Source organism: Myxocyprinus asiaticus, chromosome 5 (assembly GCF_019703515.2).
Source record: "Myxocyprinus asiaticus isolate MX2 ecotype Aquarium Trade chromosome 5, UBuf_Myxa_2, whole genome shotgun sequence".
NCBI lineage: Eukaryota > Metazoa > Chordata > Actinopteri > Cypriniformes > Catostomidae > Myxocyprinus > Myxocyprinus asiaticus.
The window spans coordinates 14,846,533-14,865,545 of NC_059348.1; the positions used below are offsets into that span (position 1 = coordinate 14,846,533).

The 19,013-nt window shown below is 39.6% G+C and overlaps 1 protein-coding gene across 5 annotated transcripts in view; it reads left to right on the forward strand.

Moving 5' to 3' along the window:
- Positions 1-19,013, forward strand: part of LOC127441623 (histone-lysine N-methyltransferase 2C-like) — a 146,296-nt gene that overhangs the window by 92,168 nt on the left and 35,115 nt on the right. For 4 of the 5 annotated variants that reach the window (XM_051699226.1, XM_051699227.1, XM_051699228.1 and 1 more), the window contains 12 exons: positions 433-546; positions 1,453-1,595; positions 9,954-10,131; positions 10,298-10,402; positions 11,053-11,100; positions 12,992-13,129; positions 13,225-13,257; positions 14,050-14,199; positions 14,500-14,644; positions 14,785-15,017; positions 16,055-16,128; positions 18,170-18,373. In XM_051699226.1, coding sequence (XP_051555186.1) covers positions 433-546; positions 1,453-1,595; positions 9,954-10,131; positions 10,298-10,402; positions 11,053-11,100; positions 12,992-13,129; positions 13,225-13,257; positions 14,050-14,199; positions 14,500-14,644; positions 14,785-15,017; positions 16,055-16,128; positions 18,170-18,373 — 1,565 coding nt within the window. The remainder of the gene's footprint in view (positions 1-432; positions 547-1,452; positions 1,596-9,953; positions 10,132-10,297; positions 10,403-11,052; positions 11,101-12,991; positions 13,130-13,224; positions 13,258-14,049; positions 14,200-14,499; positions 14,645-14,784; positions 15,018-16,054; positions 16,129-18,169; positions 18,374-19,013) is intronic. The other variant, XM_051699231.1, reaches the window with a different exon arrangement.

Sequence of the window (19,013 nt, forward strand, 5' to 3'; positions counted from 1 at the left end):
GTGCATTTAATTGTGCACATTGTAGACAACTGTACATACTCTTTTGCACACATGTGCCAAAACACATGCAATTTGCTTAAAAGAATAAGAAATCTGGTGTGAACAAGAAACTAATTGTTCAGAGATTTGAACTTAATGTTTTGAAAAAAAATAATTCTCAATCGAGAATTGAGCCAAAGCCATTGAGAAAAACTGTAATACAAATGGATTAAGCTGACAAGACACTTTTTAGTTGAATCAACTAAGTTAATGTGAGTTCTCATGATTACATAATTTTTTTGGAGTAATATGAACATGGGAAGATTGAGTAAAACTGATAATAGTGAATGTTTATTTCTTGAGTGTATGTTAAAGATGCTACTTTTGATGTATGTACATAAATTCATAATTAGAAATGTAAAAGAATTCTGATGATTGTCTGCTTTTTCTCAGGTATTGGAGGTTTCATGGTCAGACAGAGGAACCGGACGGGCCCTGGAAGAACCAAACCAGCTCTGGGCAGGAAGGACTCCACTGGCTCTGAGACCCTGCAGGGCAGAGACGAGAGTGAGCATCATTCAACACTTTCAGCTGAGCTAATTATTTCCCTAGATGACTTTTGCTGGGAGCTTATGTTAGTTCATAAATATGGCTTAATTCAATATCTTTGAGGTTCATTCTTTTTTGAATACCCTTTTTGAACATTCACTATGTGGCCAGAAGTATGTGGACACCCCCTTCTAATTAACGAGTTTGATTACTCCGTTAATTCCAGTGAAGACAAATCATAATGCTACTCCATACATTGGCATTCTAGGGCATTGCCAACTTTGTGGCAACAGTTTGGGAGAGTCCTTTTCTATTCCACCATGACAATGTCCCTGTACACACAGCAGGGTCCTTAAAGAATTAGTTTACTGCATCTGGTGTGGAGGAACTTAACTGGCCAGCACAAAGCCTAGACCTGAACCTCACTGAACATTTTTGGGGTGAATTGAAATGCCAGCGGTGAGCCAGGCCCAGCATCAGCGGCTGACCTCACTAATGCTCTTGTGAATTAAAAAGAGCAAATCCCAGCAGCCATATTACTGCATACAGTATAGTGGAAAGCCTTCCCAGAAGAGTGGAAACTGTTATTGCAGCAAAAGGGGAATTGTTGCCTGTGGTTTTCAAGCATATATGGTGTCCACATAGTGTAGCTGTTAGATATCCTCAACCACTGTTTAAGTGCCAATATTAAATACATGGACTGATTTATTTATTATAAAGAAAGAAAGAAAAGAAAAACAATTTTGAAGTCAAACCAGTTCTTACGTTGTGGCAACAAAAATATATTGCATTGATCAGTATTAGTTTTTCTCTGGGGTTTTTTGTGGATGTACTGTACATCTCACTTTCTTAATTTATTGAAAGAACAATATTTTTTTGTAAAGAACATAGAGTATATACCTATTCCTTTTTCTGTCCTGATAGGTTGGGGAGACCAAGCACCTGATACACCAGTTGATGAAAAACATCCTTTGTCTGATTTTCCCGACAATTCTGAGGTTAAAATACGGAAGCGTTATAGGAAAAAGAAGACCAAACTGGAGGAGGCGTTTCCCACTTATCTACAGGTTTGCACTTTGTCAGCCATTAAGACCAAGAGGACACATTTTCTTGCACTTTTCACCTTTTGTATTTGCAGCTTTTTAAATAAACTTAATTTACTAGATGTGTGCAGTTTCTGAAGAATTTGTGAGTGGTGCTTGCCTGAGCAAAATGTGTCACCACAGTGTTAGGGTGTTCTGGGTGGTTGATTGCTGGCCCAATTCAATAGACCCCAAGTCACTATTATATTCTGGTCCCTGGATATGGCTCTCCTTTTATGTCTAGAGACTATGGGATCCACAAATCCACATGTCCAGTCACTTACAAAAGGAACAGCAAACCTTTCCAAAACACACCGCACAGTTTTAGGGATCATAGCACAAATGGTGCAGAATGAGTTGCATGCAAGTTAAGTGTTTGTTAAAATTCCTAATAGGGATGTGCATGGATAGTTGACATTTGTTTAACCATTCAAAAAAGAAGACCAAGCTGGAGGAGTATTCGAATACCAAAATCACTATTCGGTTATTCTTTAACCTGATCCGAGCCTGACGGTACCGACAAACCGTTGGGTATTGGTTCGGGGTAGTTTTCAAGTATAGGGTGAGTTAGGGGCTTTTCACACCTGTTTTTGCATGCCTCTGTGCTGTTTTTCCAATAGTTTTTTCTATTTAAACACACTGAACGGGTGTCTTTGATTAAGAATACTATGTTGCAGGCAATTATTTTTGTTTGACTTTAATGTGAGTGATATTATCATTTGAAAATCCATTATTGTGCTATATTAATATTGTGCAATGTTAATAGTGATGCCTGACTTAGTAAGCTTAAAACCTGAAACAAAGATTTCCAGACTTGTTCACGAAACAAAGCCTTTAAGGTTATTGAAGATAAAAATGTGTTGTCCTTGGTTTCATTACAAAGCAATCAAAATTGCCAGAAAGGAATGGTTGAGTATCTTTTCAAGGTTTGAGAAGCAAATGCCCTTTGTATGCACCATTTCTAAGTAGCACATTTCTAGAATTACCAGCAAACTTTCACAGATGATCACTTTACCTTAACAGTTACAAAATCCAAGGGTGTCACCAGGCAACTTCTACAGATGAACACCAGATGCCACAGCTCTTTGTGCTGTACACTCGACTCTAGTAGATGAACTGGGATCTTGTCTAACCGAGTCTGACACGTGGACTTTTTGGGAGCATTAGATGATGTAATTTTCTGTAAACAGCTCGACCTCTTGGAGTTTGTCTCAAGAGAAACCTTATGGGTTTGTTGTAGACTCCCTTGTGCACCCACTTGCTGACTTAGACATTTATGACAGAAAGCATAAGGGGTGGGTGGTATGACCAAATTCTTATATCAAGGTATGAGTAATTCTATGTCACGGTAGCGGTATATACAGTATATTACTATTTTTTTTACTGGAAATTGAATTTTTACTGCCCATTTCAGTCATGACAACTCTCTGAAAGATTTTGCATTTTGATATGGGTTTGACATATTAATAGGATTTTGGTCTTGGCAGACTAGATATGCTATGCTGCTGCTGCTAAGCTGCTGTTGCAGAGAAAATATGGAGACTTGTTACTTTTAAAACATACACAGACATTCTGTGTTAAGCATGTGGACATGCTGTTGCTGCTGCAAATTAGACAAAGCATGTAGCATGTAGGACATGCTGCTGCACAATTATTCATACATACAATCCCCATGTAGCAGATCTAGACCAGTGGTGCTGGGGAGGAGGAGGCTTTCAGAGAAACACTCTTGCAGCATGCTGCAGTGAATCCAGCTTATCTCCATAACTGAGTAAGTTAAATGTTAGACAAAGAGAGAGACATAAGTTGATTTGCTGATTGGCTTAGCATGTCACATGTAAACGAGCCAATTGGCTTACCGATAACAAGTTCAAAAAACGTATCAGCTTGCGCCATGTAGAGTTTCATGACTGAACTTCAAGTAATTTTTATTTTATTTTACAATCTAGTGAATTACAGTAAATCCTTACAAATGAAATGTACTTCATCTCATTTGGTTATTTTTCTTTTCATTTGGAACAAAGGAAAAGATATGATTATTCATAACAAATGAATGTTAAGTCTGGCATCAATACAAAAACAGCTTCACATTAAATAGCAGTCCTACCCACTGCTAACTGTGCAAATATATCTTTATGTGAATAAACGGTATTGCCAAATCTCTTTAGATGGACACATTTTTACTGCCACAGTATATACCGTCATAATTTCCAGCCCATGAAAGCATGTTCAGGAACATCAAGAGGGAAATTATGTAATTGTATGGTAAAAACTTTAAGCTAATGCTAGCTGTACATGCTAGCTTCTGCATCACCATCAAGCTAGAGACTCAAACCTAAAGGTGCTTCTCAGAAGAGCCACTTTAAATCAGTTATTGAAAATGGAGGCTTTTAATAACACAGCCAGGCCAGTTCTCAAGAGCTGAAAGCTGTCAGGTGAGCTGAGCCGAAATGACGGAACAGGCGAGGCCGTGGGAAGTCGCATAACCACTGATACAGCAGGCATTTTGTTTTTCGTGCTTGTCCATGTTAATGCTGTGCACACGTGCAGGAGCGTGTGTCTTGACAGATTGTGTGTCTTGTGGGACTGTGCTGGAGTGCTTTGAGACAGAATGAAACATGAGCTCATTTAAGGAGGTACCACAACGTGACAGTCAGTGAACTCTAACTCTATATGAGAGCCAGAGCCACACTGTCAGTCATCTCCAGCAAACCTGCTTTCATCAGTAATTTATAGTACTTAAAGGAGTAGTTAACCCTAAAATGAAAATTCTATCATTATTTTGAATGGAGTGACTATTTGCACTAGGTGTAAATAGCACCTGTCACACTGTGCGGCTATTTACACTCAAATATTCTGGTAGAAAGAAATTGAAGACAAACTGTGGCCTCAAGTGTCACTGCAATGATGTAGTGTGAAGATGGTGTGAATGTGCTTTTTTTGTGCGGAAGGACCTGGGTTTGATTCCCACTTTTCTGCATCCTATTTCCTGTCTCCACTCTTAATATTTCCTTTATTACTACTTATAATAATAAATGAAAATTAATATGAAGTTTGATTTCCTCACAGTGAAATGTCACAGTGACGGTCAGGGAGTTAAGAGAAAGATTTAATCCATGGAAAATTAACCATGGTTTTACTAATATAATATTGTAGTAGCCATGTTTTTTGGTTGAAGCCATAGTTTTAATGCAATTAACCGTGAAGTTACTACAGTAGTATGGTGTTAATATAGTAATATAGTAAGTTTAATTTTGTGGTTACTATGATTTTACTACAAAATACCATTTGTGATACTTTGATTACTGTAGTAAAACCATGGTCCATATTTGTAAGGGAAGGTTAGGGTTAGGTTTAGGGGTGGGTGTAGGGTGTCTGTGGGACCATGTACACACTACAAAATTTTGGGAGTAACAACTGCATTTAAATGCGGGAGTGAATCCCTTAAATTATCGTTCCATGTGTGTACGGAATACAGGACGGACTCCCGCAATTGCAGTGATTGACAAGTGAAACATGAATGCCACCAGTTTAACACGTTTTTTGTTAGCTGTTTTTGAGCAAAGAGATTATCCGTCACAGATGTATTTCCAAATGACAGTGTTTAGTTAACTGCCATCGACAGAATTGCTGTGTTTTGTTTATGCGCAATCGGCTGTTGTTTAACAGCACACGCGCTCTGGACTGTAATATACGGGTTTCCCCGAGACCACATGGCTGATAAGAGAAACTACAGATGAGAGAGACAGACTGAAATGTATGAATGAATGAAGACACATACCTCTGAAAGTGTGATTTACACCAGAACAAGACAGACATATCTCACACGCGCCATTAATCACGTCATTAAAAACTAGTGGTTCAGTTCGGTTCCGTACACCCTGTGTGGAATTTTTTTAAATAGGGTTATCACTACCTGAATTTTTTGGGAGTTAATTCAGTTGTAGAATGCGGTTGTCACTCTCATTTTTTACCAAACTGTGTGTGTACAGAACAGGATTAAGCACTAAAAGGTGAACTGACAACCAAATTTACTTGCATTGTGTACGTCCACAATGAACAATAAACACACTGCTATTTAATTAGTAGTGTAAATAGTATCTGGCACTATTAGTACAAGTGTGCAACTAGCATTTAACACTTTTTTCACTTAGTTCAAAGAAGATGCTTTTTGTTGCTATTTACACTTGCAAGTAGCCTCTGCCTTATTTAAACCCATATGGAGGAGATATTTAAAAAAAATGACTCAATCGCTGATTTTCATTCAATAGCTGTTGATAGTGGCTAATTTTAAAGCTTTAAAAAGCATCCAAGAATGTAATAAAATTAGTCCAAACTGTGCATCATATTCCAAGTCTTCTGAAGGCATTTAATCACTTCGTATGATGCACAGACTGAAATTAATGTAGTTATTCACTCTGAAATCAAATCATTGATCCACTCTTGTGAACAGAGCACAATAATAAGGTTACGTATGTAACCCCGTTTCACTGATAATAGGAGTGAGGTATCTCACTATGGGAGAATGCGTTGTGCGTGAAATCACTGAAGCAATTTATTGCACAACATCTGTCCAATGACAGACAAGTCAAAGCAGTAAACAGGAAGCTCCGCCTTCCTGATATAAACTGCTTTTACTTGCTTTTACGTTAATCTTAGCATATCTCTTCTCTGTGCTGCTGCAAGGAGGGAAGTTCGATGAGATAACTCACTCCTGTTATCAGAGGACCAGGGTTACATACGTAGCCTTACATTGTCTTTCAAACATTTGTTCGATGTCTCACTATGGGATGTGGACCATTCCCGAATTGCAGATTTGCTGTCCAAAGCAGCTGGACTCAGAATATTAAATGAAAACACCTCCAAACTATAGCTATATAAATAGTAATGCTGGCGTGATATAGGTTTTCCCTTATGAGAGTCAGCCCATGATATAAAGTGCTGATTACTTTTTCTCAGCAGACGTGTCCTTTCTGTGTACTCATGCAGGGCGCAAACTGGGCTTTCCTCTGATGAGGGAAACACTGGATGGTGAAAAGTTAAAAAGTCCACTGATTGGCCATTAAATGGTGAATAGCTCACCTTTGGCACAAATGAGAAATTTGTCTTGAGGGTCACTCTGGAAAACCCCGGAGTAAAGCGCATACAAGATTGATAAACTGACAAAACATGGAATTCACTCACATGCTTCGCAGTAGAGAGAGCTAACAATAAAGCTGTCTTTAGAGAAAGATGCTTCATGCTAATACTCTCTATTGGTTAGAATGGGGGCTGAGAGAGTGGTTCAGAACCACGGACAGATCCCATGGGGGAATCAGTGGTTTTGAGACCGGTTGTAACCTCTGCACACCCTTCATGAACTTACCAGTGGGTGTTAACCCATTGTTCCTGAGTCAAACCCAACATGGCATGCCAATGTTGTTGCAAGATCTTAATCTTAACAGTAGATTATGTTCTACCCTTATCCAAAAGGTCTTGCAGAAAGCTCAGCACATCTGCTATAGAACATAAAAAGGGAATGATATGTCTCTGTGCTCACCACTGTTCAAATACACCCCACTTCAATCATGTAGCAATCGCGTCTGGGCCACTCTCAAAATCCGAATCATTTTAATCACCCTCAGAGGCAACCCAGTGGCATTGAAATTCATCCTCTCATGGCCAGGCCCAAAGAGCTACTCAGCCTGGGTGAGAGTGAAAAATCTCTCTGTGCACATGAGATAGGAGCTAATCTATCCAGCCAGAATGGGGCAATCGGTATTACTGAGTGACCATGCTCCCTTACACTTTTTAGAGTTGGGCCGATCAACCTCAGAGGGTGGAACACGTATTAATAGCTTGTTTGACAATAGGTGTGCCAGCACATCCACACCCATAGGTTCATTTTTGCTCCCTAGAGAGAACAGAGGGCAATGAGTGTTTTTGTGGGATGAGAAGAGATCTACAGTAGCCTGCCCGAATCTCTCCCACAGCTGACTCAACACCTGTGGGGGAAGCCTCCACTCTCTACACAGGTGATTCCCTCTTGACAATAAATCTGCCCCGTGGGTTGAGAGGGGAGGTTTAACACAGAGGGCACTCCTTGAACCTGTGCCACCACACCATTTAAACTGTGAATTGGACAAACCAAACTTGCCACTGAACAGTTTTTCCCCAAATAGAGCGACTGCTCCATCCCCATGTCTTCTTCCCTCCCTGTGGATTGGCAGGGTGATGTTTAGCGGCTGCTGCAGTGAAGGACAGCTTCTTTGCCTGTGCCGGTTTTGGCTGTGTGTTTATGGTTGGCACCTGCTGTGCGGTGGACGGCCTGGGGTGAAAACCCACCTGTCCCCATTTTTGATGGCTGCGAAGCTTGCGTAACCCGGCTGAAACGGGCATGCGATGACCTTGCGAGGGAAACATTCTCAAATGCTTCTCCTTTTTTGCAGAGATCGATGTGCTGCCTTATGGCCATGACTAATGCCCTAAATAAAGCCTTAGGTTCCAACTTGGTATCAAGAAAGTCAATTTTATCAGAGGTTTGACTATCACAACCATAATGCCCTCGCTCCCACCACTGAGAGGCTCATGCTGCAGCCGCATCTCTGAAATGCCCCTCAAGAAGTGTGTAAGTTCAAGTCCGCTATAACACAGATTTCCTCCAATACTGCTTGGGGTCCCAGCATCAATCTGTTTCCCAATTTCATCTAGCAGTTTGGCTTGGTAAGCATTCAGAGCCCTCACTGAAAGAGCTATAAATTAAAACAAAAAAAAAACAAAAAACGACGATTCCACTGGGGCAGGCCCTGACATGCCCATTTCCTGCATTTTATGTATGTCAAAGCCTGAAAAACCCTTGACGGGCACCCTATGTGAAAAAGGTTTATCTCAAAACCTTTTCATCTCTGCCACGCACGCCGAAATGTCATGAATGAGCTATTTAATGGGAGCGAGACATGACGGCAGCCTCTTCCCATCACACATATTCCTTTCTGTGCCCTGTTCCATCTGTTGAGATGGCCAGTCAATAGAAAGCTTGGCCGGTGCCCTACGGCACATCTCGATTAGATCGAGATCCATGGGTGAGCCCCTGCTTTGCCCACTCAGCGGCCTGGACGGTTGAGCTGGAAGGATCCCATTCTCCTCATCCTCCTCCTCATCCTCGAGAAGGCGATCGATCTTTTAGTCATCCTCCTCCTCTTCTTCTCATGTCTCCTCAATGGAGACATTGAAAAGAGGAGGGAGATTCGGGGAGGCCTCCTCCGTAATGTTCATTCTCCACTGGGAGCAGGGAAAGATACTGGTCTCCCTTTCCCGCAGCCGACTCTCCTTTCCTGCAGCTGAGCACTTGCCTTTCATAAACCCTTAACAGGTAATTAGTGCAGTGCGGGCAGCATTCTGGGTTAGCCAAGGATATCTGTGCATATATTACCTCCAGGAAAGCGATGCACAGGGGGTGCGAGTCCTTATCCAAAATCATGGCCCCCCAAACACACATGCGAGAAGGTTCCTTCTCTTTTGCTTTGCTTGGTTTGCAGTCAGTGCCATGGTCCAGTGATTATCCTCCCAACTCGCGACATGTTAGCTCAAGGTCAAAACTAACTCTCTCATATTTATCATAACTAAATACGACAAATAACCCCTCAACGGTGCAGTAATAATACCAACTGTGTCCGTTGGTAATGTGGAAAGAGAAGATAGTGAGATTACACACTGTAACATGCTGGTAAATTCTTTGAACAATTACAGTTTCTGAAAATATCACCACATTTAGCGACATACCTAGATGGCTCGACCTTTTGAAAAACGTCAATAATCCAAAAACTCTGCTGAAGGATAGCATCCAACTCGATCTTCATGAGGAAGAGAATAAGAATGATGCAAAGGCAGGTGACAGAGGTTTATATTCCTGGTCACTGCTGTGACTTGTCTGTCATTGGACAGACGTGGTGCTTTAAATTACTTCCATAATTTCACGCACAAAGCGTTCTCCCATAGTGAGATAACGAACGAATGTTTGAAAGAGAACCAATATGGCAACACGTCAAAAACATCAAACCTCATTGGTTCTTGCGACTTTTATAAACAATAACAAGATTAAGAAATTCTGTAAAATAAAATTGTTTATTGTAAGCTGATGATACCTAATGCATTATGTTAATGTAAAGTATATAACCTTATTGTAAAGTGATACCTTCAAAAATGTTTACTTAAACTTTAATGAGTTAAAGTAACTGTAATTAAGTTTTAGTCATTTCGTTACAGATAAAAGTAATTTGTTGCTGGTTCTTGCCATGGTGCAAACAAATTGTTTTTAGATATTTTAATATAGATGTGCTCTGACTTCAGTATCTTTGCTTACAGGAGGCTTTTTTTGGAAAAGACCTGCTGGACAAGAGCAAACAGAGTCGACAGGAAACGACACGGCTGCTAGAGGATGAGCGGGACAGGAGACAGCTTATGACCAATCAGATGAAGCCATCATCGAACCTTTCACTCAGTGCATTAGCAGCACCACTGTCCAGTAAAGCAGTAGCAGCACGTATGCTTCTCACCAAAAACTATATTATGTCTCTCTTTCCATCAGTATTACATAACTACCATTTCACATTCATGACCAGTAGTCATGAGTACAGCTATACTAACCCTCCTCTTTGATTACAACCATTAGACCCTGATAGTAATGTTCCTCTTTTCCATATCCTCAGAGAACTGTGAGGAGCGATTGGTGGAGCTGTCTAAAGAGCTCAAATCAGACACAGAGCTGCTGGGAATGTTCTCTAATAATATTGGCAAGCAGACAGGGGAGTCCGGTAGGCCATTAATACTGTCTAAACGTATGAGACATAACTTTATAAGTTTATAGTCTGCTATTGTCAGTGTTGGGGAAGCTAATATGAAACTAACTTCCTTAGCTACAAGTTACTGTACTCATAATTTATAATTAATTAAACTACACTCAAACCACCCCTTTCAAAAAATGTGCTGTCTATATCACAAGTTGCTAAGGTTTTGTTTAGTAATTTGTTGTCTAAACAGCAAAAAAAAAAAAAAAAAAGTACATTTTTTACAAACCTGATCCAAACCACATCCATATGTTTGTATAGTTTAAAATTTTTGGAAAAGTGTTGCCTAAACAGGCAGATCAGATTTCAAGAAGCTATTTTTGTCATTCGGGATGCATTGTGACTGCAAATTCATACACAAAGTGCAGTAATGTCTATAGCTGTGTTTGAATTCACTCATATATGGTCACAGGAGCATTGCTGCTTTTTGTTACTGTAGTTACTCCCCAACAGTGACTTTTTTTTTTTCTTTTTTATGGCATATTCATTGCATTGTTAGCTCATTTCATTGAACAGTGTGTATGAATCATCTGTACAGAGGCTTTCTTTCTTTCTTTTCATCCATTCATTTATCCATAGTGCTGATCCCTCATTGTGTTTGGTTTGGGTCTTTGTAGGTCTTGATTTTTGCCCTTTCCAAGTTGACTACTCTCCTTCACCATTTGGTAAGAGCTTCATGGTCCAAATCATATATTTTTTATATATTTATTTAAGTTTTTCTTTTTCCTCACACCTTTTGTTTGGGATTTATGTTACATTTGTGTTATTTCACTTACTGAAAGTGTATTTGGTTTGACATACAGTACATACAGCATGGTCAAGGATGCTTCCCTTAAACCGACACAGAAAGAAGTAGTTCTGGAGCCTGGCATTTCAGAAAACTGTAGGCACTGATGAATGGCCTTTTTTCTCAATCTATAGGGCCTCTGTGTTGTATGGATGAGTGAAGAATAGGTGCACTGTTCCACTGAAATCCACACAAGTCCTTGGTTTGATAAAAGGAACTGATCTAGCAATTTTTGGATGACATTGAGCATTAATCCCCACTGTAAAAACAGCCTTGGACGACCTACCTCAGGGCCTCAGTAATGTGTCTAGATGAATTATTTGCAGCACAAGAATTATTATTGTTATTTAGGTTTGTCCAGGTCATGAATTACTTCAGCTAGCAAGAACTATAACCGTAAATGCTTATTAGTACTTTCCTCTGGACTATTTTATTGCTCATTTCAATGCTCAGGTGTCACGGAACATGGTGTTGAGAGAAGGACCCAAACGCAGATTGGCAATAATGAGCTTTTATTTAAATAAACAGAAAACAAACATAACCAAAAACTCTCACAATGGAGAAAGAACAAAAACAAAACCGAAGTAGAATAACACAAGAATTTCTTGAAATTGACAGGGAAGGTAGCCAGAAAACACGAGCACACGACGACAGGAGCAAATGAAATAATAAAGCACTGGACAGCATATAAGAGGAGCTAATATAGGGAGAGAAATCAAATGAGTTAACAAGGAAGGCAGGTGAAACAAATGAACCAATAATAAGCAGACAAGGAGACAGGGTATGACGCAAGACTGAGAGACACTTGGCAGTACGGATCCAAAACAAAGCCACGTGCTCTCACAGACACAAACACACAAATGACACGAGCACGTATCGCCAGAAACTACAAGGCGACATGTGCTCATGCCAAACGACAAACTAGACAAGAGAATGCATGGCAACGCCAACAAAGCGATGCCATGCACTCTCATACTAGACAAAACCTTGAGCGTACACTGCGAAGCAAATACCATGCAATGCACGCAACAGGCGACAAAGCGAGACGGGACATCTGAGCACGAATTCGGCCACAAATAAACAGGCACCGAAGACAGAAGCGGCTGAACCACAGCACAACATTAAGATGGATCACTACCCAGATGTGCAGTGCGAAGCGAGCGTGACGCAAAGTGCACCCGAGGTCATGAAAGACAGACACAAAAATTGACACAAGTGCATGCCGCAAGGATGGCAAGAGCAATGCACACATGCCAATAAGACGAGAATGCATGACAATGCAAAAAGGCAAGCCATGCATTCTCAGACAAGACACAGGCTATACAAGCCACTAAACATGAGTGTCAGAGCTCAGCCACAAAGACAATAAAAACACAACCAACAGAAGTGGCTGAGCCCTGACATCAGGAGACTTAATGGAGTTCTCAGTTATTTGCCATTTAAGTTTTAACTTTCTCTCAAATGATTCTCCTTAAATTTCTTTGGAGAAATTAAGCATAAAGGTATAAAGCATAGAGGTATACAAATTTATTTGGATAGCATAGCTCAGATAATTTTGGTTTTTGAGGCATTTATGAGACATGTTTGAGATTATATTGAAATCAACTGGTTTTTGATTGCAGATTTTGAAATCTTGGCAAATCTGAACATAGTTTGTGACATTGTTGGAAGAACCCAATTTCAGGATTTAATTTTGGGACATTGACTGCACAGGCAGCACATTATTTGTCCATGTATAAAAATGCTATTGTGTATATATGTGTGTATAGGTCTGGATGATGCACCTTTAACAGAAGAGGCATCAGTCTCATCACAAACTCATCTAGGCCGAGCCCCCCCACGTCAGGCACCTGATGAGCCACTGGATGGCATCCTCAGCCCTGAACTGGACAAGATGGTCACCGATGGTTAGTACACCAACTATAAGCATTACATTGGATAGTAACTTCAAAAGTGCTTTCTTTAAAAGTAGCTTAATAACATTAATCTCTCTGCCTTACAGAATCGATACTCGGCAGACTCTACAAAATACCAGGTATAATACAAACTCAAAGCGTCAGTTTTCATTGGATAAGTTCATTATGATATGTTGTGAATGAAGCTGGGTGCTCACTGTCCGATTTTTGCTACAAATTTGCTGTCTGAGACAAAATTGGCCATCGTTGTTGGCTTAGTTTGACATGATCACCAACAGCCAATTAATTGCCCTTGAGATTAATTTTAGCCTCCAACAAAGTTTTCACTGTAGCCTCCTACAAAGTGTCAGTAATTTTGAGTCACAGTCCTGCAGTGTGTGCCTGCTCTTACGATGCAGTAGGAGCACAGCAATTGATGACATAAGACATCAAATTATAGCATCAAAATGATTCAGAGTTCGCTCTGATTAATGATGTAAATGCCCAGTCAATTCTATCAGTTGTGACCAAGGTCCAAAGGTACTGTACATTGTACAGTGTGCCTTAAAAGTTCAGTGATGTTGCACAGTCTGCTATGGCTTTTACCCAAGATGTTACTTGGATCTTATCCTAAAATATCCTAAAAATGTATCCTAAAAATAAAGGACAGAAGAAAATGCACAGTGTAGACTGCCCTACAAAGCCAGAATGGCAGCATAGAATTGAGAAAAATGGCTTCAATGTTTATGGATTGTCCAGCCAAATGTGGATTATCGAATTTCCACACTCTGTTTTCTCTGAATCTGAGCATTGTCCATCACAGCACAGATCATTGCAAAGAGATAAGATAAGACTCAGGTTTGACAAAATGTGTAGTTAGTTTTGCTTTTGTATGTCAGTACAGCTGGATTAACATAGCTGTTTCCTTACAGAGCTTGGTGGGAAAGATGTGGAGGATCTCTTCACAGCTGTCCTGAGCCCCAGCACCAGCCAACCTCCTCAGATGCCTCAACAGATCCAAGGATCTCAACACCTGCATGGTCCTCTAGGCCCTGGTTTACACCCTTCTCAACCCAACTCAGGTGTGTTAGATGCATGTATGAATGTTTCAATGATATGGTTAATGTTCAGTGGTGCAACAGCCCATTTACGAGCATGCATGAAATATAAATGTATGAACGCATGCAGTCTTAACCCTTGAAAGTTTTGCTTTGCACCCCCCTTGGGGATGATTTGGCAACCAACATTACATTGCTGGCAAACTGCATTGCATTATGTTGTGTGCCATCTTGAAGGCCAAGCATTGTTGAACTTGAAAGCCAGGGATTGTTGAACGTGTATGCACTTTTATAGATTAATTGTATCAATACATTTTTGTTCAGGAATGTCTTCACGGATGCCAGTGATGAACGGTCTGATGGAATCCAAACAGCAGTTTCCAGAGTCCCACATAGGTCCTGGAGCAGGGCCTGATATGAATCGAAATATCCCCCCAATGGAGCGCATGCCTTTTTCAGACAATCTTAGGTCAGCCATGAGTAGATCTGAAAAAAATTTGCAGCCTGGCAAGCCAGCGTTCATGTTGGACTTTTCTCATTCTTTTGAGACAATTGAGACGTTGTTAAAATGAGTATTTCTGGATGACATTTATTATATCTAATGTGCAGGGACAGGAAGTTCAATCTCATGGCACAGGAGACTGCTGGTCCATGGTCTGCTACAGGTTCAGCCTCTGCCTCTGCTCCAGTTGCTGCCTCTGAGGCAGAGGGAGACTCCATATCCACCGCACAAAAGAGCACTCTGAAGTGGGAGAAAGAGGAGACGCTTGGAGAACTCGCCACTGTCGCACCTGTGCTGTACACTAATGTCAACTTCCCAAACCTCAAAGAGGAATATCCAGGTCTGCAAAAAGTCTTCAACATTATCTGTCATATATGGCTATGAAAATCAATAAATTCCATATGTTAAAGCAGTGGTTCTCAACTGGTCTGTGGTGACCCAAAATTGAGTCTCAGGTGTGTTCTGATATGATTGGCGATAGCAGGGAAAAACTATGCTAAATGCTAATAATAACGTGCACTTATATGATGCATAGTTATAGCAAAAAAATGTAGAGACAGAAACTAATAATCAAAGTGATGTTATTATTATCAATCAGAGAGCATTAGAAGAGAACGTATTTTACAAAGAAGGAAAACTAGCTTTGTCCACAATTCATGAAAGTCCAGGCTTTTAAGCCCTTGATTCTGTTTTGCATTTGCCCTTATAAAAATTAACCTTTTTATATTTTTAACAATGGTATTTATAACAAGACCATGATAACCTCAGGTAAAACCAAGCATGGATCTTCACTAGAATGGCTAGATGTAACATGATTTCTTTAAAACAGTACACTAAACACATTTAAAAACTATAAATACAAAATAAAAAGATTTAGAAACTGCCATAGCTGTAATAAAAATTAATGACATTCCCTCACTTCGCTAATGTAGCCTTTTATAAATTTAATAGAGCTGTAGTTGTAATATGATAATATTTATTATGAATACATTTCTACTTAAAGTACTATAGTTAATATAGTTAGTGTTACTATAGTAAATTTAAGGGTGGTAATGTGTGAAAAGTTTTCTAATTTATGTCTGTGCATGGCACAGTGTTTTTTCATGTTCTTCTTGTCAGTGCTGTTTAGAATGTCAGGCCATTTAATTTGGTTTTAAACCAGTTTACTCACTGAGAGTTTTTTCTGGTTTGCACCAGAGAATTCTAAGCCAAATTCAGATGGATTCTCTGACTTAACACATGCAACCATTTAGTCGCAGTCTGAAGCCTTGTGATGTAAAATCTGGGTCCTAAAGCAAAACCAGTTAAGAACCACTTTGTTAAAGTGCATCGCCTTCTCTCAATATCTTTCATTGTTATTCTTCTACATGATGACAGACTGGTCAACACGTGTGAAACAAATTGCAAAACTGTGGAGAAAAGCAAGTTCACAGGACCGGGCTCCATATGTGGTAAGATTACACATTTACTGCTAAAATACACTGTTTACATCAGCTCTTGTAATAAGTGACAGCTTCATTTTACTGTTGATATGTTATGACAAAACGTGTTCAACACAGCAGCACAGTTTAGCAGCTCTCTAGCACTCTGATTATGTTAAGCTCACTGATTGCAACAGCCTTTAATGGTGTTACCTACACAATGTAAATATTTATTACCTTTACAGAATACTGGATCACTTAAGCAACTGCTTTAGCAACTCTTTTAGTGTTGCTCAAAGTTCACAGGATAAACTGAGCCAAAGGAGCTCATTATAGTCAGAGAGAAACACTAAATACATAAATATACATATACAGTATATATACAGTTGAAGTCAGAAGTTTACATACACTTAGGTTGAAGTCATTAAAACAAATCTTTTTAACCACTCCACAGATTTAATATTAGCAAACTATAGTTTTGGCAAGTCGTTTAGGACATCTACTTTGTGCATGACACAAGTAATTCTTCCAACAGTTGTTTACAGACAGATTGTTTCACTTTTAATTAACTATATCACAATTCCAGTGGGTCAGAAGTTTACATACACTAAGTTAACTGTGCCTTTAAGCAGCTTGGAAAATTCCAAAAAATTATATCAAGCCTTTAGACAATTAACCAATTAGCTTCTGATAGGAGTTGTACTGGATTTAGGAGCAATTTTCAAACGCCTGAAGGTACCACATTCATCTGTACAAACAATAGTATGCAAGTATAAACACCATGAGTCCATGCAGCCATCATACCGCTCAGGAAGGAGACGCATTCTGTCTCCTAGAGATGAACGTAGTTTGGTGCGAAAAGTGCAAATCAATCCCAGGACAACAGCAAAGGACCTTGTGAAGATACTGGAGGAAACAGGTAGACAAGTATCTATATCCACAGTAAAACGAGTCTTATATCGACATAACCTGAAAGGCTGCTCAGCAAGGGAGAAGCCACTGCTCCAAAACTGCCATAAAAAAGCCAGTCAACAGTTTGCAAGTGCACATGGGGACAAAGATCTTACATTTTGGAGAAATGTCCTTTGGTCTGATGAAACAAAAATCGAACTGTTTGACCATAATGACTATCGTTATGTTTGGAGGAAAAAGGGTGAGGCTTGCAAGCCGAAGATCATCATCCTAACCGTGAAGCATGGGGGTTGCAGCATCATGTTGTATGGTGCTTTGCTGCAGGAGGGACTGGTGCACTTCACAAAATAGATGGCATCATGAGAAAGGAAAAGTATGAGGATATATTGAAGCAACATCTCAAGACATCAGACAGGAAGTTAAAGCTCGGTTGCAAATGGGTCTTCCAAATGGACAATGACCCCAAGCATACCTCCAAAGCTGTGGCAAAATGGCTTAAGGACAACAAAGTCAAGGTATTGGAATGGACTTCACAAAGCCCTGACCTCACTCCGATAGAAAATTTGTGGGCAGAACTAAAAAAGCATGTGCAAGCAAGGAGGCCTACAAACCTTACTCAGTTACACCAGTTCTGTCTCGAGGAATGGGCCAAAATTCCAGCAACTTATTGTGAGAAGCTTGTGGAAGGCTACCCAAAACATTTGACCCAAGTTAAACAATATAAAGGCAATGCTACCAAATACTAACAAAGTGTATGTAAACTTCTGAACCACTGGGAATGTGATGAAGTAAATAAAAGCTGAAATAAATCATTCTCTCTACTTTTATTCTGGCATTTCACATTCTTGAAATAAAGTAGTGATCCTAACTGACCTAAGACAGGGAATGTTTTCTACTATTAAATGTCAGGAATTGTGAAAAACTGAGTATAAATGTAGTTGGCTAAGGTCTATATAAACTTCTGACTTCAACTGTATATGATTAAAGGGAATAGTACCTTGATCTGAAGAAGTGCCACTTAAAGTAAAAAAAAAAAAAGGTTTAAAAAGCCTTCAGAAAACTTTTTTAAAAAACGTGTCATCTCAGCAACCTCATCAACCTTTGAATTTCAATGGTCTGTCATTTATATAAACACTACACGACACTCTACCATTCACAGCAAAAGGCCAGAGATAACAGGGCAGCCCTACGCATTAACAAAGTCCAAATGTCCAACGAGACCATTAAGCGGCAGCAGCCCCAACCTCAGCCGCCTTTAGAAGTGTTTGATCCTGCTATTCCACCACTGGACCCAGAATTACTGTTCAAAGACCCTCTGAAGCACAAGGAATCAGAACATGAACAAGAATGGAAGTTTAGACAGGTAAGTCTACTCTGGACGTCTATGTGGAAAAGGGCTCCAAAAGTCTCCAAAAGACTATAATGGATTGTCAGGCGAATACGGGGAACTTTCAGATGTATTTTGTTTTTTTCAACAGAGTAAAAAATATAGTTGGTTTCTCTATGTCTGTGATTGTCTGATTAGTAAAACAAAGACACAAGTTGCACTTTTCATTGAGAATTATTGTCATTTATCTTTGGTCTGGTGGTGTACATCAGTGAAGGCCATAGAACAATAAAAGAGTGCTTCACTTTGTAATTATAGAATATAACAAAAGCAAGACAGAATGTATCACAGCTTTGCAGTCTGTGCTGAAGTGTTTATTGTTTATTAAGTGTTTGCAGCCTTAATAATAGACTCTAATAAAGCATCTATGTTTACTTCAGTAGACACAAGGGAATATAACTGATGGAAAATAAGTTTTAACCATGACATTTACTTCATACATAAGCTCTTTTTATGAAATGTTAAGACCATTCGCAGAACCTTAAATGAATTATATCTGCGGGTCCTGATTGCCAAGAAGTAATTAAATTTGTCATAACGAAATTACATAACAAATGAGCTGTAAATAAATTTTTTTAAATTACTGCTGCAATCATTTTTAACTTGATCATTTACA